General features: G+C 40.1%; 1 protein-coding gene across 4 annotated transcripts in view; it reads left to right on the top strand.

The window, feature by feature from the left end:
* The window catches only part of BNC2 (basonuclin zinc finger protein 2), an 823285-nt gene that overhangs the window by 595414 nt on the left and 200347 nt on the right, over positions 1–27524 (top strand). For all 4 annotated transcript variants that reach the window (XM_089674765.1, XM_089674768.1, XM_089674766.1 and 1 more), the window contains one exon: positions 16995–17097. In XM_089674765.1, coding sequence (XP_089530891.1) covers positions 16995–17097 — 103 coding nt within the window. The remainder of the gene's footprint in view (positions 1–16994; positions 17098–27524) is intronic.

Genomic DNA, 27524 nt, shown 5'->3' with positions numbered 1-27524 from the left:
TTTTCTGCAAGACTTACATATGCATTGTTTTTTTTTTTTTTTAAAAAAGAGAGTCATCTGTAATTACCAGTTTGCCGAGGGAATTCCTGCAGGGTTTGTACTCTTGCCATTAGTAAAAAGAGATAAGTTGAAATGTATTAAAATTTCACTGTACAACTGGGAGTTTTTGTTCACAGTAAACGTGTTAATGTTTTTCCATTGCTCTAGTGTTTGTGTTTAAACTTAGAGAATAAGCCCACCGGGGACAATATCATAGGAGAAATCTTGTATGATAGAAGAATTCTTTAGAGAACATATTGAAGAATATATTTTCCTTTACTATTTAGGGACACAATATAACTCTCTTTCAACTCACAACTGTCTCTTGGCACAGAGATTTAAATCTCATCTTCTTGCTATTCTTATCACAATATTTTAACGCGTATTGTTTACACAGAGTGGATAGGCTTCTTTTTCAATACAGGCTTCTTTTTCATGGTGGGAATGATAATGCTACATATAGAATATTAGTAAAGCTTAGTAAAGCTAAAAGTAAACTATAGCAATCTTTTTTGGAGAAATATTCATATTTTTTCAGCAACCTAATGGGCTGAATTTAACCGCTTCCCATCCACCTTATAGCAGAAACACTGCTACAGGGTGGCACAGGTGCACATTTACAGGTAAGAGGCATGAGCACCGCCATTCGAGGCCGTGGCTGTCAATCACCGGGTCCCGGCTGGGGATTACTCGCTAGCGCTCGGTGATTGCCGAGGATCTCTGACGGGGAGGAGAACTGTTTGTAAACAAAATAGTTCTCCTCCCTGTCAACTCATGTACACTGCTTTGCATGGCTGTGCACAGTACAGCCATACAAAGCAGTGTGCTTACAGTGAAGCACAAACACACCGCCCCCCAGTAAAACACACACAGCACACAATTAACCCTTTGATCACCCCCCATGTTAACTCCTTTCTGCCCAGTGCTATTAGTACAGTACCAGCATTTGTTTTAGCACTGATCACTGTATTGGTGTAACTGCGGATGTCAGTTCCCCCCCAGTGTCAGAATGCCCTCCGCAGTCCCACTATAAGTCGCTGATTGCCGTGATTACTAGTGGAAAAAAAACATTCCAGTATATATACCGCCATTTGTAAACACTATAACTTTCACGTAAACCAATTCATTTACATGTATTGGGATTTTTTTTAGCAAAGACATGTAGCAGAATACATTTTGGCCTAAATTTATGTCGCAATTTGATTTTTACTGGACACGTTTAATAGCAAAAAGTAAAAAATATAGTTTTTTTATTCTCAAAATTGTCGGTCTTTTTTTTTTCTATAGCACAAAAAATAAAAAACACACAGGCAATCAAATACCACCGAAATAAAGCTCAATTCGTGGGAAAAAAAAGATGTAAATTTTATTTGGCTGCAGCGTCCTTGCATGACCACGCAATTGTCAGTTAAAGTAATGCAGCGCCTTAATGCAAAAAACGGCGTGGCCAGGAAGGGGGGGGGGGGGGGGGTGGTAAATCCTCAGCAGGGCAAGTGGTTAAACATCACACATTTAATTATTATTTTTTTTTTAATTTCAGGCTGTGTCCCAACTGGGTTTATATATTGTATATTACTACAAGCAACAGTGTAATGTGTAGGCCTGAATAAATGAACTATTCAAGTGATATCCTTGTATCCTTGTTTTACCGGCCGTCTTCTCTCCCTCGTGCCGGCATCTTCAGTGTGGGCACCCGACTGTGACAGCTTTTGGCTTCACAGCCGGGTACCCACTGCGCATGCGCGAGTAGCACTGCACTTCGTGAATGGTCCTGTAGTCTTCTGGGACCTGTCACATGTCCCAAAAGACTACAGGGAGGGAGGACACCTTCCACTTCCGATCGCCTAGGCAATCAGAGAGGAAGTGGGAGTGGGTACCTGTCAAATTCAGGTACCCGCTCCCCCCCCGCCCCTTAAAGGTGCCAATCTTTAATGGGGATTGGGGAGCAGTTTTTAAAGTGGAACTTCCTCTTTTGGGTGGAGCTTTCCTTTAAGTAGAACTTTAAAGCAGAGCTTCAGGATGTTTTCAATCTGCTCATTTAAAATGATGGTGTTCTTTTGAAATAGCCTGTTCTCTATATCATTCACCTGTGAGCTCAAGATTGGGGGGGAAGTGATGGTGCTCCCCCAAGGTGCATGGTCCTTTAGGCCCCAGGCTCACATAAAGTGTTGAATGATGCTAGCTGTCATTTAACCTCTTGCCAACCGCGCATAGCCGAATGACGGCTTCACCGCGGCCGGCCAGTTCTGGGTGGACGTCATATGACGTCCTCCCAGAACGCGCTCTCCTGTGCCTACGGACACAGCTGATCACGTGATGTGGTAAAAGGCCAATCACAGCGGCCTTTTACCACGTGATCAGTGGTGTCCAATGACACGCTGATCAGAGGGAAATGCAAGTGCCGGTTCTCGGCTGCACTTTCCTCACGCTGTCAGATCGTGAGGAAAGTACTGCCGAGAACCGGCAGTTGTCAGAGCGGGGATCGGCACCGATCATCAGGGCACTGATGATCAGTGCCCTGATGATCGGTGCCCAGCAGTGACACCCGCAAGTTCCGCCCAGCAGTGCGCCCACTAGCTCCGCCCACCCGTGCCCAGCAGTGCACTCACCTGTGCCCAGCAGTGCCCCCACCTGTGCCCAGCAGTGCACCCACCTGTGCCACTCTGCAGTGCCACCTACCTGTGCCCAGAAGTGCCACCTACATGTGCCCAGCAGTGCCACCCACCTGTGCCCACCCACCTGTGCCCACCAGTGCCACCCACCTGTGCCCACCTGTGCCCACCCACCAGTGCTGCCCACCAGTGCCACCCACCAGTGCAGCCCAGCAGTGCTGCCAGTCAGTGCCACCAGTCAGTGCCCAGGGGCTGTGCCAGTCAGTGCCACCAGTCAGTGTCCAGCAGTGATGCCAGTCAGTGCCGTCTATCAGTACCCATAATCAGTGTCACCTATCAGTGCCGCCTATCAGTGCTGCATATCAGTGCCGCCTATCCGTGACCCCTAATTAGTGCTGTCTATCAGTGCCGCCTATCCGTGCCACCTCATTAGTACTGCCTATCAGTGCCCTTTAGTGCTGCCTATCAGTGCCGCCTATCAGTGCCCATCAGTGCTGCCTCATCAACGCACATCAGTGAAGGAGAAAAAATACCTGTTTGAAAAATTTTATAAAAGAAACAAATAAACTTTTTTTTTCAAATTTTTTGCACTTTTTTTATTTATAGCGCAAAAAGTAAAGCGCCCAGTGGCGATTAAATACCACCAAAAGAAAGCTCTATTTGTGAGAAAAAAATGATAAAAATTTCATATGGGTACAATGTTGCATGACCGCGCAATTGTCAATCAAAGTGCGGCAGCGCTGAAAACTGAAAATTGGCCTGGTAAGGAAGGGGGTATAAGTGCCTGGTAGGCAAGTGGTTAATACAGAAGAGAAGTGGCAGTCAGGACCAGGTGATGATGTAAAGGGCAGCTCTGGAGAAGGAGACGGTAAATACTGCTTATTAAAGGATATGTTCGCCTTTGGGAGCATGTTACCCGTTTTTAGAGTGGAATATGTAACATGTTCCTGATCCTGCAGCTGCCGCCTGCTGCCCCCCTCCCTGTGACAGAAGTACGGAGAGTAGTTTCCCCCTATTAGCTGTCGGTTTTCAAAAACAGCGCGGCCATGCGGGGCTCCACCCACACGGCAGCGTCATTCATTTATAGTGTTTTGTGAATGAATGGACTACAAGCCCCAACATCCTTAGCAGCTGTCGGCTTGTAGTCCTCAATGAACTACCACGGCGCTGTGAGCACTGTGGTAGTTCATTGATTCTTCCTGTCAGTAAATATCAGTTTGCCTGTATGGGATGTACGAGCAGGCAGATACATTGACAGTCTGCAGGACACCTGCATGGCACCAGTGATCTTCTGATCGCTGGTGCAATGCTTTACAGGCTCCTAATACAAAACATAATAAATGCACATTTCTTTACCTGTAAAAATGTGCATTTATAATTTTTTGGTGGAAAGGTGAACTTATCCTTTAAACAGGGAAGAGGAAAGGAGTGTAAAAAAAATAGTAAAATTGGGCTTTAAGATCCCTAGTATCTGCACGCTTGTGGTTAACACATGAATCAGAGTAGTCAACATTGTGGAAGTCCATGTCTATTCCAGCAATTGATTTGAACCATCTCCATAGTATATGCAGCAGCACAGTGATTGTGCTTTAGGTTCACATCTGTGTGGGTGGTGGCGCTGCAGATCAGCACAAAAATCCGTGCAGGCGCACCACTTGTACAGAGGAATGTGGATCTGCGGGCGGGTACCATTAATTCTAATGGCACACCACCTGCACTGGAAATCTAACCGAGGTTCCCATGCAGGCTGCGGTTTCAGAAGAAGTGCAGGGACTTCTCTCCTGCCTGTCCAGGGGCACGGGAGTCCATTCAAATGAATGGGCTCTCGTACCCGCACAAAATGCAGACTGTAGGAACACGGATATGTGAACCAGGAGTTCTGTCCCCATCTCTATCATTTGTAAGTTTCTGCTCAGACTGGTGGAGAACAATACAAGATCTAAATGACTTATCCTATTACTATGTTTTGTAGCTGAAGTTTTTCTGAAGGGCAAAGCCATACCATGTACAGATGTTACGTTGCATCAACCACATTTTACAGTTAAACTTTGAAGTATTAACTCATAGTATGTACTCACTAAATATACACTTTAGTTTCTCAGAGAAGAGAAAACAAGTGTTGGAATAGGTTGATGATGAGCCTATTTGTGATATATTATTGGTGCCCTACTGCATTTCAAGTGTATCTAATATCTAGAGTCATCTTCACTAATACAATTTGAAAAGCTGCTAATACACTTATATTTCTCCATGGCATTACAGAAAAGGATCGCTAATGTAATAGAATAGGATATTGTTGCCGGGAAGTGACAGCTATCTGGAAACTTCTGTTTTGTTATCCGGGGTAGCATACTTATAGGACCAAGTATGTGCTGAACAAGTAGGCTGTGACAAATCCTTACCAACAGGCATCGGCAGACAGCATTCAACACAGCCACAAAAATATCTTCTGCACACAATTGGATGTTTAAATCAAGCACAGACTCACTTCACTTGCTGTAGTAAATTGCTTCATTTCATTGACCTACATATTGTATTGCATATGAATCCTCACAACTGAAAAACTATATTTGGAATGGTTTTAAGTGACCCAACCATGCTTGTAATCATTACTGAACTCACTGGTCTGCTTGTGACCTCATTTGAGATTAATAATGCAGTAAAGGGATCATAACTTTTTTTTAGCAGAGATAAAGGAATTAATATTTAACAATTTTAGACATTTTCCAACATATTGTTACATTTCTGTGGTCACTTATGGCATCTGCATCAGTTGTTGTTAAGCCAGCCATAGATGGATTGCTGCTGAACCAGCTGAGATTCGATCCATCTATGGGCAGGCATTCTGTACTGAAGTTGATCCATCAATTGACTTTATTACAACCACCTTGTTGGGTTTTTCATGAATGATCACTGCCAGCAGCTATAGCTGTCAGCAGTAATCACTGTGTTCTGCTGGCTGGGAAGGTTCCCTGCCGGCAGAACACAATAGTGCTATGGGAGGCATTCCCCCATAAACACTGATTGTGACCCGTGGTGAAAGGAAAGAAAATCGTATAATCTGTAGCCTGTCTTCCTTAGTGCTAAGCCCCTTCCCATATGGAAGAAAAATATATTTGAAATAAATTTTAAAAATATTCTTCCCAAATACATTGACATATATTTTAAATGCTACAATTTGGCCATATTCAAAATATTTCAAAATATATTTCAATAAATATATATATATTTACATATACAGTATGTTGAATTGTGTTTTTATTACAAAATATTTGAAAAATATTTTTTAAATATTTGTAAACATATATGTTAAAATGACTTTTTTATATGTTAAAAAAAATCTGAAGAATATATTTTTAAAAAATATATTTTGAAAAATATATATTTTTTAAATATAGTCTTCAGATTTTTTTTAACATCTAAAAAAGTCATTTTAACATATATTTTTTACATATATTTGTAAATGCATTACAAAAATGTAGATTTGTATTTTTAAAGACATACAGTATATTTGAAATGTATTTTTAAAAATATTTATCATATATTTTGTAATAAAAACGCATTTCAACATACAATATATATATATATATATATATTTATTGAAATATCTTTTAAAATATATTGAATATGGCAAAAATTGTAGCATTTCAAATATATGTCAATGTATTTGGGAAGAATTTTTTTTAAACATATTTCAAATATATTTTTCTTCCATGTGTGTTTATGGTCATGTATTGCATTGAATCAGCAAATAATGCACTGTGCACATTAGGTTAAAATAGTAACAGTTCGTGAGATAGAGTGAATCACATATAGAATGTTACCACCTTGTGTTTGTTCATCATTTTTTCACTGAACATGGCAAGTAGCAAGTTATAATTAGTCATTCTTTTATGCCTCTCACCTGTACACAATCCTACAGCTGTATATGTCCCACACATATTGTATGTATAGTAACAATTCTTTGCCCCCACTCTGCTCCCTACTGTTAATCTCTTCTATGATGCAGACTGCACTGCCAGCGTATTTTGCAAAACTGCTGATGCAGACAGTGGGGCAAAAGCCGGACTGTAAATATACTAGAACCTGCTTTGGCTTGGTTGTGTCGTTAAGTCTAACCTCATTGAAAGTGGAATAGATGCGCAGCAGTGAGCTTTGGTCCACTCCAGTGATTTCTTGGTGACCCTTCTGACATTTCTTTTTAATAAACAGATACATTCTTATAAATGATTTCTATTTTCTTTATTCACTGACAGATTTTTAGATGGGTGGGTTATGAAGCGTAAAGCAGACCTAAAGCACATACATGATACATCATAATTACAGCTGGCATAACTGCCACTGCTTATGTCGTCTGGGGAATCATAGGCACCAAGTGCTTAAGTTACTTAGAGTTTCTATATCGTTTTAGTGCACTTTGAAGAATGCCCCAAAACAAATGTAGGATCATAATAAAGTGGAAACATTATCCTTTCCTTTTTGGATTAATGTCAAGCAAAATTAAACATAACATTACCTGTGGCGTTTCAGAGAAGATGGGGCTGCTTCTAAACTGCCAGAATCCTTATTGCCTTTGAACAGTGGTCTGTATGTTTCCTATGCTATGTGTATTATTGTGTGTCTAGACTAAGAAATACATTCATGCAACCAGGTATTTGAAGGGAATCATGCCTATTATTACACTAAAACTAGCTGATTTCAGTCTGAGTGTGTAAGAGCATTATTTTATGACAGACTTCAACAGGCTGTTTTTCCTAGATGGGTTGTGCTGTCCTGTACTGTACTGTTCTGACCTTCCCTAAACATTCTGACCTGCTTTAAACACAAATCAGCTGTGTAAAATCCAGTTATTTCTAAGTCACTTAAGTCATTTTAAGAAAAATGGGTACTAAAGAAGTTGAGAATTTTCACGTCAATTTTTAAAAATGTAACAAGCAAACATGTGTAAATATACTTTTCACGTGATTGAATATTTGACGTTAATATTCACACAGTTCTTTTCTGTAATGATTCTCAACTGCTTTAGTAAACCAGTCTCATTTTTTCAGAAATACCGTTCTGCACAGGAAAATGATGTGTGTGCTTTTCTTATCAACATTGGGAAGAATATTTTTTATATGCAGTATTCAGTATCTGCACTCTAAGTAATGATGTGTAAACAGTCGGGTCTGCATTTTCGAGACAGCATACACATATTTTAGTGAAACTATTTGAAAGAGGAGTTAACTATGCTGCCCAAGCCATCAAGATACTCCCTTTTTATTTTCAAAGCTTCACTAATAAACATTACAGTTAGGTTAGGTTGGAAGGTCATTGTGTGTACTCTATGCAATGCTTAGCAGTCTATTGCAGAGCATTGGAGGTGGAAGCCAATATAGGCCGATGGACAGCATGATACCTTCCTGTCTCATGTTTGCTCACCATTTTGCAAAGCAAATTCAGTGTTGGAATCATGTGACAACATCAGATAAATGAATGAAGCAGAGGCAGAGAGATTCATGTCTGCATGCTTTCAGGTACAGCTTTCTCTGCAGCAGGTCTTTGGAAGGAGCATAGTAATGGCATCACCAAATCTCACTCTAGACCTCCTAAGAATAGCAGTCATTAAGGCATAAGTGCGTGGGATATGCCATAGATGATCTTACACTGCAGATTCACAGCTATAAGGCTACATAACAGGGAGCCTAGGCACAGTCATATGTCAGGATGTGCTCTGATATCTTTCAGGAGGAAAAAAAGATTTTTCAGGGTCCTGCTTAGCCACAATCAACCTTTCTAGATCTTCCCTATAAAATAGCACATCATCACCTTTTTAGTATTGGTGCACTTCAACTTTTGCTTCATTTACCTGTTGATTATAAGCTAGCACTTGCAAAAAAGAATAAAATGGTGCTCTCTCCTCATGCGTTACCGTGGTAAAAATTAATTTAATATATAACGACAAATGTATACTCACAGAGAAATAGGTCATAAAAACAGAGACAGAGAACCAAAGGTGTCGGTCCCAGGCAGTGGGGGTCCTTTGGTGAAAAAGCTAACGAGTTTCAGGAGTCAAACTCCCTTCCTCAGAGGATTATTGTATCACTTATGCAGCTGCACACATTACCATGTGTAGCTTGTATCAGGGGACAACTCCCGGAAGCCCCCCATGGCATAGGGTTTAGTAAATTGAACATCTCCAGTTAGACCACTCACATCATTATGTCAGAATTGTGTTTATATGGTTATTCCTTAGGCTCTGGGCCAAAATATATAATGCAGAAAGGCGATTGCACTGATTTTCTTACAACTACACTGTTCTACATAGCCATGTCATGTGGAAAAGTGTGTTTAGTAAGTGCTAGCTTATCTCCAACGTATAGCTAGAACCAGTGCTCAAATCTTCATGCTAAACAGGAACATGAAATCCACCATCCGCTGAGGTGCGGTCCTCTAAAGATCGGGAAATCTTGATACTAGCAAAAAAAGAAGGGTGCACTTTCCTTGTGCGATACGTGGTAAAAACAAATTTAATATAAAACGACAAATGCATACTCACAAACAAACAGGTCATAAAAACAGAGACAGAGAACCAAAGGTGTCGGTCCAAGGCAGCAGGGGTCCTTTGGTGAAAAAGCTAATACGTTTCAGGAGTCGAACTCTGAGGAAGGGAGTTTCACTCCCGAAACGCGTTAGTTTTCACCAAAGGACCCCCTCTGCTTGGGACTGACACCTTTGGTTCTCTGTCTTTGTTTTTATGACCTGTTGGTTTGTGAGTATGCATTTGTCGTTTTATATTAAATTAGTTTTTACCACAGTAATGCACGAGGAGAGTGCACCCTGTTTTATTCTTTTTTGCTAGTATCAAGATTCCCCAATCTTTAGAGGAGCGCACCTCCGTGGATGGCAGATTCCATGTTCCTGTTTAGCATGAAGATTTGAGCGCTGGTTCTGGGTATATGTTGGAGATAAGTTAGCACTTACTAAACACACTTTTCCACATGACATGGCTATGTAGAACAGTGTAGTTGCAAGAAAATCAGTGCAATCGCCTTTCTGCATTATATATTTTGTCCCAGAGCCTAAGGAATATCGATATAAACACAATTCTGACATAATGATGTAAGTGGTCTAACTGGAGATGTTCAATTTACTCAAACCTATGCCATGGGGGGATTCCGGGAGTTGTCCCCTGATACAGGCTACACATTGTAATGTGTGCAGCTGCATAAGTGATACAATAATAAGTCCAAATTTGCCTATGTGCATCTTCTCCCTTTTTAAAAACACACAAAATAAGACTTGATGTAAAAACAAATACAGTGTACAGGAAAGGGTTAAAATCAGACTGTCCCTTTGTAACTTTCCTGCATGGCACAGCAGCACAATTAATTACAGAGTTCATTAATTAGTGAACATATTAAAGAAAGACACCATTACTGACAAGTGCAGACGTGATATATCATCAAGTCAATAAACTATTGAACATGGAACTGGACCTTTCAGCAAGATCTCCTTTCTTCCTCACTGTTAACCTACAGACACATATATTATTCCTGCTTCATCAGCAGTTGTCGTTGGTAATATATTTCTTATTACTATTTCCGTTAATCAGGAATACATACTTATATAGCTTGGAAAATGAACGATCGAACAGTTTACATGATGGAGGGGGTGCTGTAAGTACCGTGTATGACAGCATAATTTATTTCATGCAAGGGACTGGTTTTTAACAGCGACGTTACTGAGGAGTTATAAACTACTGCTTGGATGAGGATAACTTACTGTGCTGCAGCAACCTCAGAAGTGTGCGCATTGCATGATATTGAAAGCAGAGCATTGCTAAGAAACTAGAACTTGTAAAATTCAGGGGTGGGCCACAATCAATCTGCGCCTTCGTCCCAGAGATCTACTGTCATTTAGTAAGCATGTACATATCAATGTAGTATGGATAAAATCTAAGTTACCTAAACAAATCTTATTTAGGATTAACAGTTAAATATTTTATTTTTTAAGAAGACAGTAGTATGTTTTTGGTTGTTTTTTCTTGGACACCAATACCGTAGCCATAGTATTTCCTATAGCAAATTCATCCCTTGTTTTGTCTATCTAAAGGTTTGAGTGATTTTTATAGTCTCTCTTTCACAGTTAAAGGTTCCAAAGAGCATTTGCTTTTTTGTTTTTCTTTTTTTTTCTATAGGATGTTCACCTGCTTCCACAATCTCTATTTTACAGTTGTAAAATACTGCACCGTATGAAATGTTTGGAGAAGAATTGCTGGTATGAACTTGAAGGGGATTTGGTCTTCCCTTTTCAGTGTTTTTTTTACCAATCTCTTAGCAAGCTTAGTCACAAACATTTTCTACATGTCTATATATGTCTATATATAGGCAAATAATAATTTTGTGTTGGAAAATGGCAGGTAAAAGTGCCCACACTGCCACTTCCCAACACAAAATTAAACCCTTTGCCCCTAAATCTGGAATTCTGCATAGCATAAACAAAGCAGTAAAATTGCATTTATGCTCAAGGTACTAACTCACTTTGCTTTTCGAGAGCAATTTAAAAGATCATTTGTTTGTATAGGGTATAAATTTTATTCACAGAATATAATATAAACACCATTGGACTTATTTATTATGACCCCTTTTACATGGCTGTTGTGATCAGATCCTCCTGTCAGTTTTTCAGGTCGACCTGGTCAGAAGGCCTATTCAGCCCTATACAAAGGTGGGTGTAAACTTGTGTATGTTTGCCCTACCTCCGAGACCGATCTGTATTCTTGCATTTAGGCGGAGCAGATAGAAGAGTAGTTTAGTGTAAATGGACAGCAGAGTCCGCTCATAGCACAGAGTGGGCTCTGTCTGTGTCCGTTCTGCATAAACTGTGATCACGGATGTGTAATCTACCCAATCTGCTCCGATCAGCTGGGGATCTGGGAGTGGATCCTCTGCTGATCAAAACACAATCTATCCCATGTGAAAGAGGCCTAACAGTAAGAGGAACAAACTGTTAGTTAATGTTACCCTTGTAACCAATCAGGGTTTACTGTACTCAAGTCATGCCAGTACTAGATGGATTCCATTTGTTTGGTAGGGATATTGCACTTTACACTCACAACTTTGTTCTATGCTCTGAATTATAAAATTCAGTATTATGTACTTTAAATTTAGAAAACATATATCAAATATCAATATGCCAAATTACCAATATATTTTAACTCTCTACAAAGTTAAAGCTAAAATCCAGGCATCAAAATATGTAAAAATTATGATGATTATTATTATACAGTATTTATATTAGATTGACTTCTCATTATTATAATTATTATACAGGATTTATATAGCGCCGACAGTTTGCTCAGTGCTTTACATTAAGGTGGGAGACAATACACGAGACAGTACAGTAACAATACGATTCAATACACGAGGGTTCGAGGGCCCTGCTCCTTGGAGCTTACAATCTAGGAGGGAGGGATAGTGGTACAGGAGGAAATAACTGTGGGGGATGGAGTGGTAGGAAGAGCGGAGGAGATCAGCAATTAGGTGAGTGCGGGGTAGGCTTCCCTGAATAGATGGGTTTTCAGAGTGCGCCTAAAGGTGAGCAGAGTAAGTGATAGTCTGATGGATTGGGGTAGGGAGTTTCAGAGGATGGGGGAAGCCCTGAAGAAGTCCTGGACCCGGGCATGGGAGGAGGAGACCAGGGAGCTTGAGAGTAGGAGGTCTTGTGAGGAGCGGAGAGTAAGTTTTGGGTGGTATTTGGAGACAAGATCGGTGATGTAGTTTGAGGCAGTATTATGAACAGCTTTGTACGTCAGTGTTAGCATTTTGAATTTTATCCATTGGCAATCGGAAGCCAGTGGAGGGATTGGCAGAGGGGGGTGGCGGATAGGGAGTGGTTAGTAAGGTGGATGAGTCTGGCCGCAGTATTCAAGATGGACTGGAGCGGGGATAGCCTGCGGTGAGGTAAGCCGATGAGGAGTGAGTTACAGTAGTCGAGGCGTGATATAATAAGGGAGTGGAAGAGTTGCTTAGTGGCCATGAATTGTAATTGCCACAGATAGATCGAAATTCTGCTGATTCCTGCTGAATTGGCTGAATTTTGATCCATATGGCTAGCTTAGGACAGTTTGCATGTGTGTATTTCAACTGGGCATTTACCTGTTTACCTGGAAATCTGCTTTAAATTAGCATCCAGTGGTGAACTGACCAGCCATCTGTATACTGTACTTATTTTTCATACCTATACTAATCCCTCAAAAATCCAGTAAATTAAAAGCTTGACATATTGAACAGTTACAATATGTACTCCTGGTTACAATAAATATCAGTTCTGTAGAAACTTGATTTGATATAGTACAGGCTCCATGAGCTTAGCGTTTGAAATTTCCTTCTTGTGTTGCCCATAAAAATTACATTTTAAATGTTCTTAATCTCCAGCTTTTGCTGTGTTCAGTTCCATGAGAACACAGAAAATACCAAACTCAGAAACAGCTTTGATGCCATGCTAACCACATAGTTGAAAGCAATATGTGCCAAACAAAAATGACATACAAAACACGTCAGTTCTGTTAACGTTTGTTAATAAACTGAAGGATAAACTGGTCGTTATGTTGTGAGTATAGCCAGATTCATTTTTCTTGGTGTTTTCAAAACTGCCCAAAAGTATTTCTTGTGTACATGACATATTATTATTACTGGTTGCTTTTTTAAGCGTGCTTTTATCAGTGTGACAGTAACATAGTATACCACCTTTTATATGTGATCTATTGGGCCAACAATTTACCCTAACAAGTGCCCAAAAACTTTTTGCTGTTTAACCACTTCAAGTCCGGACACTTTCACCCCCTTCTTGTCCAGGCCAATTTTCAGCTTTCAGTGCTATCACACTTTGAGTGACAATTGCGCGGTCATGCAACATACCCATATGAATTTTTTAGCATTTTTTTTTAGACAGATAAAACTTTATTTTGGTGGTATTTATTCACCACAGGGATTTGTATTTTTCTGCTATATAAATGAAAAAGTCGAAACATTTTGAAAAAAAAGTGTTTTTCTTATAAAATTTTGCAAATAAATAATCTTTCTTCATAAATCTTGGCCAAAATGTATTCATCTATCTTTTTAGTAAAAAAACAAACAAACCCTAATTAGTTTATAATTATAATTTTTAAAAAAATTATAATTTTTCAAAAATGTTTTTTACATTTTTTTTTTATATTATTATTTATGTTTTTTTTTTTTTTAACATACTGTCACCCTAACAGTACAGTGTCACCATAATGACACTGTACTACCAGTGGGGGTTGATGAAGATTTTTTTTTCACACTGATTGCTTTTACACTCATAAATGCTGTAAAAGCAATAATTTCTCCTTCTCTCTGGCTGTATTCTTGCAGCCATTGAGAAATACTGTGAGAGCTGTGATTGGTCACAGCTTGTCACATGGTACAAGGCTGTTGTGAATAGCCTTGTACCATGTGACCTCTGTGATCATTCACAGATTTCACTAGTAGTAAGCAATGATGTCAGCAAGTGACATCTTGCTTACTACTATTCATGTGATGTTGGCCAATCAGTGATCACATAATCAGGACCTCACTCAGAGGTCCGTACAGCGATCGGTGCTGCACGCTCCCAGGGAGCATGCACAGGCAGTGAATGCAGAGGCCGTTTATAAATGGCCACCTGCTCCTGCACTGCTCCCGTCCGGCCGTTTATGTACATGGGCTGGATGGGAAGTGGTTAAGGATAAGGTTACTTTTATTGTACTTATCCTTTTTTTATCTCCTCCTTCAGCTTTTGTGTTATTTATCAGAAACATGGCACTTTGGAAAAGTGAATTAAGTTTAAGGAATGTGCATGCAGAAAGTACAAAGCAGGACTGGAAAGATATGAAGGCAGGTTGTGGGGTATTGAGACAGCTGCACAGTGATGGTCGCCTTAGATGTATAATATTTAAGAATTTAAGTTAAAGCATAAGACAAAGCAATATTAATATTAATAATATATAATAGTGGAATACATGCATATTTATCCATGCTTGTCCCTTTAACCATTTCCCGCCCGCCCTATGGCCGAATGGCGGCCGGCAAATGTCATCAGCGTTCCGGGTGGACACCATATGGCGTCCTCCCGCACATGCGCAGATTGCGCTCCTGCAGAGCCGCGCAGCGGCGCGATCTGTCACCGGCCGTGTACCTCGGACACGGCCGATGACAGATCTGAGTATCGGCCCCCGTTGCCGGTACCATGTGACCTGCTGTGACCAATCACAGCCAGCAGGTCACATGACAGTTGTATACAATGGATGGCTTCATTCATGCCATCCATTGTATACCAGTGTCTAGCTGTGAATGGTCACAGCTAATCACATGCACATGTCATGTGATTAGCTGTGGCCAAATCACAGCTAAGCACAAAAAAAAAACCCCTGAATGAATCGATGTCATTCAGGTAAATGCTTGCTTATAGCAAAGTAATTCTTTGCTATAAGCAAATTGTGTAAAAAAAAAAAAAATACTGATCACTTCCCCAAAGTAGTACTATGGTAACATTGTACTACTTTGGTCATAGTGAAATATGAAAACAAAAATCTTAAAAAAAGAAAAAAAATTTTATAAAAAATAATAAAAAAAAAAAATATATATATATATATATATATATATTTTTATACTGTAACCAGTCAGTGTCCCTGATCACCGCCATGCCAGTTATATGATGACGCTGTACTGCACTGGTCACAATATATAAAAAAAAAAAATAGTGAAACAAATGTTTTTAATTTTCCGAAAAATTATGACAAAAAAATACAACTTCAAAAAACTCGCCATGCCTCTTATGAAGTACCTCGGGCTGTCTACTTTGCAAAAAGGGGTCATTTGGGGGATATCTGTACTATTCTGACATTCTTGGACCTCAAGAAATTAGATTGGCTGTCAGTACTTCAGGATTGATCAATATTCAGATCTATACCATAGTTTGTGAACTCTATAACTTTCCTACAAACTAAAAAATACATCCTAATTTGGGTTATTTTCACCAAAGACATGTAGCAGAATACATCTCGGCCTAAATTTATGAAGAACAATTATTTATTTGCAAACTTTTATAACAGAAACAAAGAAAAATGTGTGTTTTTTTCAAACTTTTTGGTCTTTTTTTGTTAATTTAGCAAAAAATAAAAACCCCAGTGGTGATTAAATACCACCAAAAGAAAGCTCTAGTTGTGTGAAGAAAATGATAAAATTTTAGTTTGGGTACAATGTTGTATGACTGCGCAATTGTCATTCAAAGTGTGAGAGCGCTGAAACCTGAAAACTGGCCTGGGCAGGAAGGTGTAAAATTGCCCGGTATTGAATTGGTTAAACATGCTTCAAGTACAGAAAAATAACTGTTGATGTAAAAGATTTATAGTGTGGTCCTTCTTCTATGACATGAAAATGCAGCTCTGAAACATGTGGTGTCAGCCTTGTCTACTTAAAAATGATCAGTATTTCCAGAGATATTGGCCGTTGATTTTTCCTGTGATTCAAGGTTGATAGCACCCCCTCCCAATTTCATACTGTTCAAAGAAGCTGTCCTTTGCAAGAAAAAACAATAGGGATGTTCAGAAGACAAGAGAAAATTGGGAACCTATACTGGAAAACATTGAAATTTGCAAATAATTATTATTTATTATTTATTTAGAAGTTCAAATTTGAATCAGTTTTCAGTGATGGCTTTCTCTGTCTCTATGACTTCTTTTTATCCTGTTCACAGATTTAACTGCCCAGGTTTGAGACAATGTTACTGTCAGCTATTAAGACTGCCTTAAAAAATGGATTTTTTGCTTGCACATGATTTGAATATGGAGGCCAACACTGGCCTCCATGTTCAAATCGCGTACAAGTAAAAATCCAATTTTTAATTTTGCCTTACACATGACTGGGCATTCAAAGCAAACACAGCTTCACCTTTTTCACTAAGCTAAGTAAACATGCTTTGCTAAGTGCCTTATCTAACTAATTAAATAAACCCCAATAATTCTGCTGTTTTGGATTCAACTCATGTAAAGCAGGTCAGTTTGGCATTATACTAATACATGAACTACATTTGTGATTTCTTACAGTGTTCTTAGGTAACCTCAGAGCTTTTATTTTGTTTATCGGTTCTAATGTTATGACAGCCACTCAAAGCTAAGACTCTCTTAAGTATTAAAGCATTGCATCGGAAATGTACTTTTTCCATTTTTTGTGTCCCTACAAACAACACTAATAGGTGATTACACTGTGTTTCCATAAGCCACAATAACTCATACATATTGTAAGAGCATGAACTGTGAAATGGACATCTCGATCAATGACTCTCCCTTTCCTCTTCTAGGCCATCCGATGTACACTTGTAAATTGCACATGCGAATGTTTCCAGCCTGGGAAGATTAATCTGAGAACCTGTGACCAATGTAAACATGGCTGGGTGGCACATGGTAAGAAACAGCATTGTGCTATTTGTTTGTAGAAGACTTAGATCTTACTGACCAAGTTTTGTCACTGTCACATATGCCTGACATTAATTTGACCAATACCATCAATGGGCCTAATGTATGATAGAAGAACATCTTTCTAATTATGAGCAACACCTCAACTTCTTTCTCTTTGATTTTAAGGCCCATTATGGTCACCTGCTGTCATGTCTGGACAATCCCTTAACATATACGGGTTGATGTACTAAAACTGGCTCCATGTTTTACCGGCAAAGCTTAATTGAACAAGCTGAAGTTAGCAGCTGATTGGCTACCATGCACAGCTGCACCAGATTTTGCACTCTCTTTTAGTACATCAACTTCACTATGTGCTTATGTAGCACTACCCCCTTTGGGTCCCCCTGTAATCCTGCACAGCCAGGCAAAACACATTTTCTTCAGACCTTGCAGTCCTTGAGCTTGTTTTTATTTTTCAATAAGGGGTATTGAACTTGGATGGGGTAAGGATTGTATGGGATGCCCAAGGACAAACTAGTTTTCAACTATGTACAAGTCTTTACACAGCATAAACTCTTCTTGGAGAGCTCTCTAGCCTCTCCTGGTGTACCACCCCAGACCCCAGATAATCCTCTTCTTATCCAGCTGCCTGAGGGAATCCCTGGGCAAGGGAATCCAGTGCCTGCAACTTTAGGATGAAACAGTCCTTGGTAAGGAGCTAATCAGGTTTCCCACCAGAGTGCTCTTTTTCCATTAACTGGCCCAGGGGGTGTAGGACTACTTACTCTCAGCCTCTGCCCCACAAGCTGATTTAAGTAGGTGGCTGCCTTCAGGCCCTTGCTGGCTCTACAGGTGGTCCACACTCTTGGAGCAGGTGAGGCTGAGTGATTCTTCTTTCCAGCTTCCTGCCTGTAGGTAGACCCCTTCCCACTGGACCCCCTCCTAGGCTCCTGCATCTTGGCGTTCCTCACATCTTCCATGCAAACTGCTGCTGAGCAGGCTCAGTCACACTTAAGGGCTGCTCTGGTCCCATGCCAAGCCTCCTGCTTGGGGATTGGCCAGAGTCCTTTGAGAATGCAGACCATACCCTCATCACCCCCGTCCACTGCTCCTAGAATCTTCTGCAAGATTCTAGAACAGGGGGAGGTATCAAGGAACTGATCTGCAGAGCCTCTCAGACCTGACCTGAATTTGACCCAGCTGACTATTGCCTACACTGCTACTCAGCCCTTTTAACTAAAAAATAATCAGCTAGCTCCCCCTAGCTAACTAGAAGAGTGCTACACTGAGCATTGTGGAAGTCTGATGTCATCCACAAATGGCCAATCCAGCTACTGAAGACTTTTCTAGTTAGAAGTCTAAACTTGCTGAAGGGCCTTCAACGCCCTATGAACAAAAGCCTGTTACATTAATTTATTTTGTAAACTGCAACAAAACTCATTTTATCAGAAAAAGGGGGAAGGATTAAATCTTCTGACAAGTTATGTTTCTACTTCCTGTCCCAGTGACAACCAATCCTCTCATTTTTGTCTTGTTGTCACAGACATAGAAGGTGAGTTGGAATCTTTCCAATGGAGTCATGGACAGCAATAAAAATTTACAGTGGTATTTACTCATCCCAGGTCTGTCAAAAACTAAGGAAAACAAAGTTTGGGCTAAGGTTGTGCTTTAACCTCTTTATATGGGTATGCATAAGGGGTAAGAACCTGTTAGTTAAACAAAAAACAAAACAAAATTAAAGTATCAAATGCAAAAAAAAATGTATTTGATTACAGCTTACCAATTCTTAGATATGGTGGTTGCATTAGTTTTCATTGTTTAAGCTTTTTTCCTTTATTTTCACCAGGTGATTCAGTCAGTAAGCCTGTTATTTTCAATTTCCTTTAGCAGTTAGAGAGTTGAGAGAAACTATTTATAACACTGATGGGTGCTTACAATGTTCAACTTTTTCAATGTATGTAAAACCTTTATCCCAAAAGGAATAAAAACCTGTTGCTGTAACTGGTTAAAAAGTGTTTGCTGGAGTTCAACTTCAATTTGTTGGTCAAGTCCATCTAAATCTGTTAGTATATCTAACACTATCCCAGACTGATAATGGTGCTGTCCAAAGTTATCTACTTTATTACGTTATCCAGAACGCAGCCACCCTAAGACATGTATTACTGCCAGAATCACCAGGTGAAATAAAAGAAAAAAAAGCCTAAAAAGAAAACCACTGCAGCCACTACATCTAAAAATTGATGAGCTGCAATCTTATACATTTTTTGTTTTTGGCTTTAATACTGCTTTAACTTTGACATGTTTCTCTAATAGATAGTTGATGAAGGTAACAGGTTCAATTATAGAAGAATAAAACATAATGGGGTTAATTTACTAAAACTGGAGAGCGAAAAATCTGTTGCAGCTGTGCATGGTCGCCAGTCAGCTTTTAGCATCAGCTTGTTTGATTAAAGTGATATTAAAGGCATATTTTTTGTACAAAAAGAACAAACATGTTATACTTACCTGCTGTGTGCAGTGGTTTTGCACAGAACAGCCCCAATCCTCCTATTTTCGGGTTCCCCGCCAGCACTCCAGGCCTAGTGCCCCCAAAGCAGGCAGCTTGCTATGGGAGCACCGTAGCAGGCTCAGTCCGAAGCCACTGCTCTGTGTATCCATTCACACACAGAGGGGGACTTGGCCCTGCCCCTGCTTTCTCCTCATTGGCTCACTGCATTGGCAAGCCATTGGCTATCACTGCTGTCTCAGCCAATGAGGAAGGAGAGTCCAGGTAGAGCTAAGGTTCTCGTGCACATCGCTGGATCACGATGGGGCTCAGGTAAGTATTAGGGGGCTGAAAGGGCTGCTGCACACAGAAGGTTTTTTATCTTCATGCATAGAATTCATGAACGTAAAAAACCTTGAGCCTTTACAACCACTTTAAACTTTGCCGAAACAAAAACAAACTGGAAGCTTATTGGTTTCTATGCGGAGCTGCACCAGATTTTGCACTTTCGTGTTTTAGTAAATCATACCTATCGGATGGTCACCTCATCTGATAGATCTAGCTAATATGTGGAGGATAAAAATCGATTTACAATGTAATATCAATTCAATTCAATAATTTATTTATTTTTATTCTTTTTAATATTACTATTAATATTTCTAATTTCATGGGTGTTTGACTGCAGAAAAAAGAGACAGTGATGTCATAGGATTCAACTATTATAAATGTTGGGGATGTATTGAAGGTTCAACTGTTAAATGTTCACATTCTTCACACAGGCTCTTCTTTCCAACAGCAATATTTGTTCAAGCAGTCCTGCCTATGACTCATGCATTTGTGTATGTGCGTTAACAGATCATAGCTGCAGAGTTGTGGCTGTCATTGTGGACAGTGAACCTCACAAAATATGCTAAAGTGTGCAGGGCACAGGAGTGTTGGGCAGGACTTCCTACACCCTTGGCTGCACACAACCAAGAATGTTGGCATCAAGCAACAGTAGCATAGTGTGATGTTCGCTTTGGAACAAGTTCAACTCTCAGAGTTCAAGGGTCCAAGCAAAAAGGAAAAGGAGAAGAGTAATACATAGACAAATAAGTAAGGGTAGGCTGAGTGCAATTAAAGTTGATAGGCAGGAAAAAGGACAAGGCAATCAGCAAACAAATCAGAAGCGAGGGGCAAACCAAGTTGCTACTAAGATGGTGGGGAACAAGATGCATTTTTTATGCACAGGTAAGAATGCCAAAAACTGAAGTCAAATGCAGGCCAGGAAGTAGGATCAGAGGGGCTAAGCTAATACAGGAACAGAAAGTTAAATTAATGGGAGTATTGGGAAATAAAATTAGGAGCACACAGTGCTTGGCAGTAAACTAAGTTCAAACACTGAGTACTCACTATTGACACAATGCACCAGAAACCAGTGGAGAGGTAACCTTAGCATTAAAAAACAATTTCACTATGAACCTATACACTCACTGGCCACTTTATTAGGTACCCCTTGCTAGTACCGGATTGGACCTTTTTCCTTCAGAACTGCCTTAATTCTTTGTGGGATAGATTCAACAAGGTGTTGGAAACATTCCTTAGCGTCCATATTGACGTGAGTTACTGTTGCCTTTCTATCATCTCGAACCAGTCTGCCCATTTACCTCTGACATCAACAAGGCATTTTCATCCACACAACCGCCACTCACTGGATATTTTCTGAGCATTCTCTGTAAATCCTAGAGATGGTTGTGTGTGAATATCACAGTAGATCAGCAGTTTTTGAGATACTCAGACCAGACCGTCTGGCACCAACAACCATGCCACATTCAAAGTCACTTAAATCCCCTTTCTTCCCCATTCTGATGCTTGTTTTGAACTTCAGTAAGTCATCTTCACCTCGTCTAGATGTCTAAAAGCATCGAGTTGCTGCCATGTGATTGGCTGATTAGTAATTTGTGTTATCAAGCAATTGAACAGGTGCACCTAATAAAGTGGCTGGTGAGTGTGCATTGGTTCTTGCCCAATAGCCTATAAAAACAATCCATCATAATTGGTTATGAAGGTAAGCATTGTTGATTGCAGCATAGTCTCTTGTCTCCTAGCATCTTACATACTGCGTTGCTCTTAATGAATTGCTTTGGGGAGGAAGCTACACTTTCAGCTCAATGGAGTGCAGATTTTTCCCTCTCCAAACAGTACCCTCTAGGGCAGGGATAGGCAACCTTGGCACTACAGCTGTGGTCAAACTAAAAAATCATGCCCCTGCCTCTGGGAGTCATGTCTGTGGCTATTTTTGCAGTGAGACTTGTAGTTTCACAACAGCTGGTATGCTGAGGTTGTCTACCACTGCTCTAGGAGTATATGGGAACAGCTTGTTCACAGCAAAGCAGGGTGTAAACATAGAGTTATGCAGTGATGCCGGAAAAAGCTGTGACCTGTCATTCTATTTTTTTTACCAAAATATCTACAGACAAATAAAAATTAATAAATCACACTGAAAGTGAAGACTGGAAAAACAAACTAGTTGCATACCTTTCATGCTGATTCCTGGCTTCAGCAGTGGCCCAAGCAAGCATGCAGGGCAGTGGCTCAGAAGTCAGAGGATCAACTACTATTTTCAGAAGGAGGTGTACAATGGCAGACATACATTTCATGACAGGTTTTGTTACAGCTGAACCTTACCCAAAAGGTGAAGTTTTGCTTTTCTGCCGCCTCCCCCCTCCTCTATGCCTTTTGGACACTTTTAAGGGGAAAAGATACCTTGTTTTGACAGGTACCTGGTCCCACTTCTGCTTAGATCACCTGGGAAGCCAGAAGTCTGTCCCCCCTTTGCCCCCATCCCTCTGGGACTTGTCACTGGTGCCAGAAGGCTGAAGGACCATTCACAAAGTGCAGTGCAGCTGTGCATGCACAGTGGGAAGCCAGCTGTGAAGCCACAAGGAGTCGCAACTGGCTTCCCACACTAAAAATGCTGGGACCTGAAGAATGGTGAAGAACTGCATCCAGGTAAGGACGGTGGTGGATCCTTGGACAGGTAAGTGTCCTTTTATTAATTTTCTTTGGGTGGACTGAATATCCTCTTTAACCTCCCTAGCGGTCTGATTATGTCCATATTTCTGTGCTCAAAGCACTACATTTTTTTGCATGGAAATATGTATTTTTTTTATTGTAGGCCTGTAATTTTTAGGAATAACTCACTGAAATCTGTCCAAACAAGAGTCTAGTAAACATCCCGGTTATGTTAAAATTTGAAACACGAAATCATAAATTATAATTTAATAAATAATCATAAAAAATAATAATATAATAATAATAATAATAAATTTAATTCAATAATATAATCAAACCAAAAACACTGAAATTTGAAATATAGCGCCAAGTTCGCGCATCACTTAGCAAAGTCGCAAAATCGTTTTCAGTGTCTGATGACGATTTTCCCCACAAATCATTATCACTAAATTCTGCAAGTAGTTCTAATTTACTATCGCTGTTCTCTAGCTGGTCTAAAACCGCTTTTGGCCTGAAGGAACGCTTTTTGGACGCTATGTACGTTTCTCAGTTTCCAGGCAGAAAGAACAGTAAAAATGCAGGCAGGGCACAGGACAAAGCACTAGGGACAAAATGTATGTGAAATGGTTTGATACAGTAATGTTTTACTATGTGATTTTAGTGAATTTAGTGAATGTCACTTTTTGTCGTATTCAAATTTCCCACCAGTTCCGTCCCCGTATGCCCTGACGTCGCAGGGGACGGAACCCAGAAGACAGATGCCGGCATCCACCGGAGGACATTACAGGGGACACTGCAGGAGGGACATTGCGGGAGCGCAGGACAAGGTAAGAGAAGAAGAGATCCCGGAGCAGCGCTGCAAGGTACTCCCAAGTGTAGCTCGGGGTTACCGCTTGTGGTGCTGAAACTTTACCCCGAGCTACACTCGGGAATACCGCCAGGGAGGTTAAATATTTAAGGATTTTGGGATTGCTGAGAAAAGGTAATGGTGTGGAGATCAGACTCAAGCAAGATACAGGACTACTTTAAACAGGGAAAATATCAGAAAGCAGGGTCATACCATATTTACCATAACAGTACTTGTGGACCAGAGTCCAGGTCACCAGGGATAGAGGGGGCAGCAGTAAATTTTACGAACTGTATTAACATTTTCCTTATTGAGTATGCCTCTTCTGGACACCTCTGGACATTTGTAGCTTCAGTAGGAGAACTATATGGGGAAGGTAGGTGCAGTAGTCAGGATGACCTTTGGATGTCCAAACATGAAGCCATCTTTCTGTTTTTTTTTTGTAGGTCTGTAAAATTAATAAGCGGGCATTTATATAATGCAGACCACATGTTACCCCCAACTGCACATTCCATCAATATTTTGCAATGGAATAACCTCATACACAGTAGGCAGAGCTTGATCAAAATGGGCTAATAATGTAGGTGTTCCTAGGGTAGAATAATAGGTAACTAGTACCTTGGCAGCAGAAGATGCAGACAGACCTAAAAGCACAACAATGGAAATGCTCAGAAAAATACATAGGATAGAATCCAGCCCGATCCATGACACTTTGGGGTTGATTTACTAATAATGCTGAGTGTGAAATTTGGTGCAGCTCTGCATAGAAACCAATCAGCTTCCATTTTTTTTGTCAAAGTTTAATTGAACAAGGTGAAGTTAGAAGCTGATTGGCTACCATGAACAACTGCACCAGATTTTGCACTCTCCAGTTTTAGTAAATCAACTTCACAATGTGCTGATGTAGCACTACATCCTTAGGAGTCGCTAAATTTTGGGTCCCTCTGTAGTCCTGCACAGTCAGGCAAAACACATTTTCTTCAGATCTTGCAGTCTTTGAGCTTGTTTTTATGTTTTAATAAGGAGTATTGAACTTGGATGGGGTAAGGGATGTATGGGATACCCAAGGAACTGTCCAGGTTTATTAAATCTTCCCCTTTGGATAAGGTTTATAAAGTATTTTGCTAAGTAGAAACAAAAATGTAATTCAATAGCTACAGGTAACACTCTCCAAGATGACCCGCTCCTGTAGGTACAAAGCACTGTACTCCTGCTCATCTTGCGGCCTTTCTAATTACACTCACCTAATATACAAGAAAACCCTTCACAAGAGTTCACTGACTAAGCTCAGGCTATTGTAACAAGAAAAAAAGAGAAGATCAGCAGCAAAGTGTTTTGTGCTTACTGGAATAGGTCACTTTGGAAGGTCTGATAACACTAAAGTTATTAATTGCACTGTAACTATAATACAATGTGCTGAGGTTCCTGGGCACAGTCTATTGTACTTGAGGGAATTCATGTATGAGGCTTTGTAGAGTGGCAGTTGCACTTCACACGTAGTGGAAAAAATCTCACTCAAATGATACCTTCAGCTGTTCTTTTAAGTCACATACTGCCATCTTTCCCTGATTCTTCTGTTTTTCATTCTTATCAACTTCTTTTTAATACCTAGTGTAGAATTTTTCAGATTTTTTTGGCTTTCACCCCTTTTTTCAGTTTCTTTTTTCACTCAAAGCCACTGTCCAAAAAGAAACTGGCACTCCTCTGGAAGCACACAACTCCTGTCTACTAGCACCATGAACACCTAACATTTTTGAAACCAAAGAACTAGAAAGTATATAATGAAGTTTAATGTGTCCCATTGCCCTAACTATTTAATGGCTTCTGTTAGCACTTTGTATGTCAGCTAAATGGAATCTCTATAACTAATTATTTGAGATACTTATAGGGCCATCAATTTACACACACACACCCACACATATATATATACCGTATATATATATATATATATATATATATATATATACACCGTACATTTACATCAGTCCCTGCCCTCCAGGAGCTTACAATCCAAGGTCCCTAACCCCCATTTAAACACATACTAAGGCCAATTAAGCTACCAGCTTGTCTTTGGAGGGTGAGAGAAAACCCACACAGGCAGAACATGTAAACTCCAGGCAAATATTGTTGTACCTGGGATTTAAACCTGACTGTAGCGCTGCCAGGCAGATGTGCTAACCTCTAAGCCACTGTGCTATAATGGGAAGTCCAGAAAAAGAGGAAACCTCTGTTTCCCGACCACCCTATAGTAGAAATACTGCTACAGGGTGGCACGGGTGCACAAAATCACACACACACACAAATATATATATATATATATATATATATATATATATATATATGTGTGATTTTGCATTTCCAGGTAGGGGACACTCGAGAGCCGTGCACCCTACCCGAGCTGCCATTCATGGCCGCAGCTGTCAATCACTGAGTCCCGGCCGGTGATTATTCGCCGGTGCCTTTGGATTTCCAATGATTTCCATCAGGGAGGAGAACTGTTTTGTTTACTAACAGTTCTCCTCCCTGTCAGCTCAGGACACACTGCTTTGGATGGCTGTGCACACGGAAACAGCCCGCTAGTAAAACACTCCCCACACACAGTTAACCCTTTGATTGCCCCTCATGTTAACCCCTGCCCAGTGCCATTATTACAGTGTCAGTGCTTTTTTTTTAGTACTGATCACTGTATTGGTGTCATTGTGACACCAAGTCAGTTCCCCCCAGTGACAGAATGCCCGCCGCAGTCCTGCAGTCCCACTATAAGTCACTGATCACCACCATTACTAGTAAAAAAAATAAATAAATAAATAAAAAAATCCCAGTATCTATACTGCCATTTGTAAACACTAAAACTTTAACGTAAACCATTTAATTTACATGTATTGGGATTTTTTTCTAGCAGACATGTAGCAGAATACATTTTGGCGTAAATTTATGACGAAATTTGATTTTAAAATTTTTTAGTGGACATGTTTAATAGCAAAAAGTTAAAAATAATGTTTTTTTTCTCAAAAATGTCGGACTCTTTTTTACAGTGCAAAAAATAAAAAACGCACAGGCAATCAAATACCACCAAAAGAAAGCTCTATTAGTGGGAAAAAAGGATGTAAATTTCATTTGGGTACAGCATTGCATGACCGCACAGTTAAAGTAACGCAGCGCCTTAATGCAAAAAATGGCTTGGTCAGGAAGGGAGGTAAATCCTCAGGAGAGCAAGTACATTTAAAGTGATACTAAAGGTTAACTTTATTTTTAATAACAAACATGTCATATTTGCCTACTCTGTGTAATGGTGCTTAATCATAACCAATCGTTATAAACCTTCTTCCTGTTGAATGGTGGGTGGTGGCGAGCTACAGCCTGCACCTGTTGTGGATTGATCTGGATTGTTTGCCTGAGTGGTATACCTCTGATCTTTGGATTCAGCCCTCACTGTGTCTCAGCCAATGGGGAGGGAGAGACCCAGGAGAACCACTGCTCTTTTGCACGTGTTGAATCGAGATCAGGCTCAGGTAAGTATAAGGAGGGGCTTAGGAGGGAGCAGCACACTGAAGATTTTTTACCGTCTTGCATAGAATTCACGAAGGTATCAAACCTTCAGCCTTAAGAACCACTTTAAGTAAAATAAAGCTCAAAAATGATTTCTTTTTAACCCCTTCTCTTCACAAGTCTTCATGTTTACACTGTTTATTGTATAAGGTGGTGTACGTTTTAAATTAATTCTGTATTTTGCTCATAGTAGGCAAAGTAACTGTCTCACTTAATCGTAGTCACATTAAGTAATTACCCTTCCACGCTCCTCTACCAACCATATAAAGGCAAACCTTACACATGACTATGAACCTCCTAACCACACTGTGACAGCTCTTCAGGTGGCCAACAATCTGTTCAAGCACCAGGAGCAGAATAGTGGGCAAGGGGCATGTTATATGTTTTCCCATAATCTGTAGTACATGAAATCTTTCAAGGCTGTGTTAGCAGATCGGGCTGACAGAGTAACAAAGGGTAAAGTAAGTACAAAATACAAGTATTGTGCATGTAGCATAGCAAAGCTTGTACTTTGCTCGGCATGATCCCTTTTGAAATATATTATTTTGTTTCTATACT

The sequence above is a fragment of the Staurois parvus genome, unplaced genomic scaffold (assembly GCF_062004578.1).
Source record: "Staurois parvus isolate SC_StPar_1 unplaced genomic scaffold, SC_StPar_1.0 ptg000012l, whole genome shotgun sequence".
Lineage (NCBI taxonomy): Eukaryota > Metazoa > Chordata > Amphibia > Anura > Ranidae > Staurois > Staurois parvus.
This window is presented reverse-complemented; position numbering and strand designations above follow the sequence as displayed.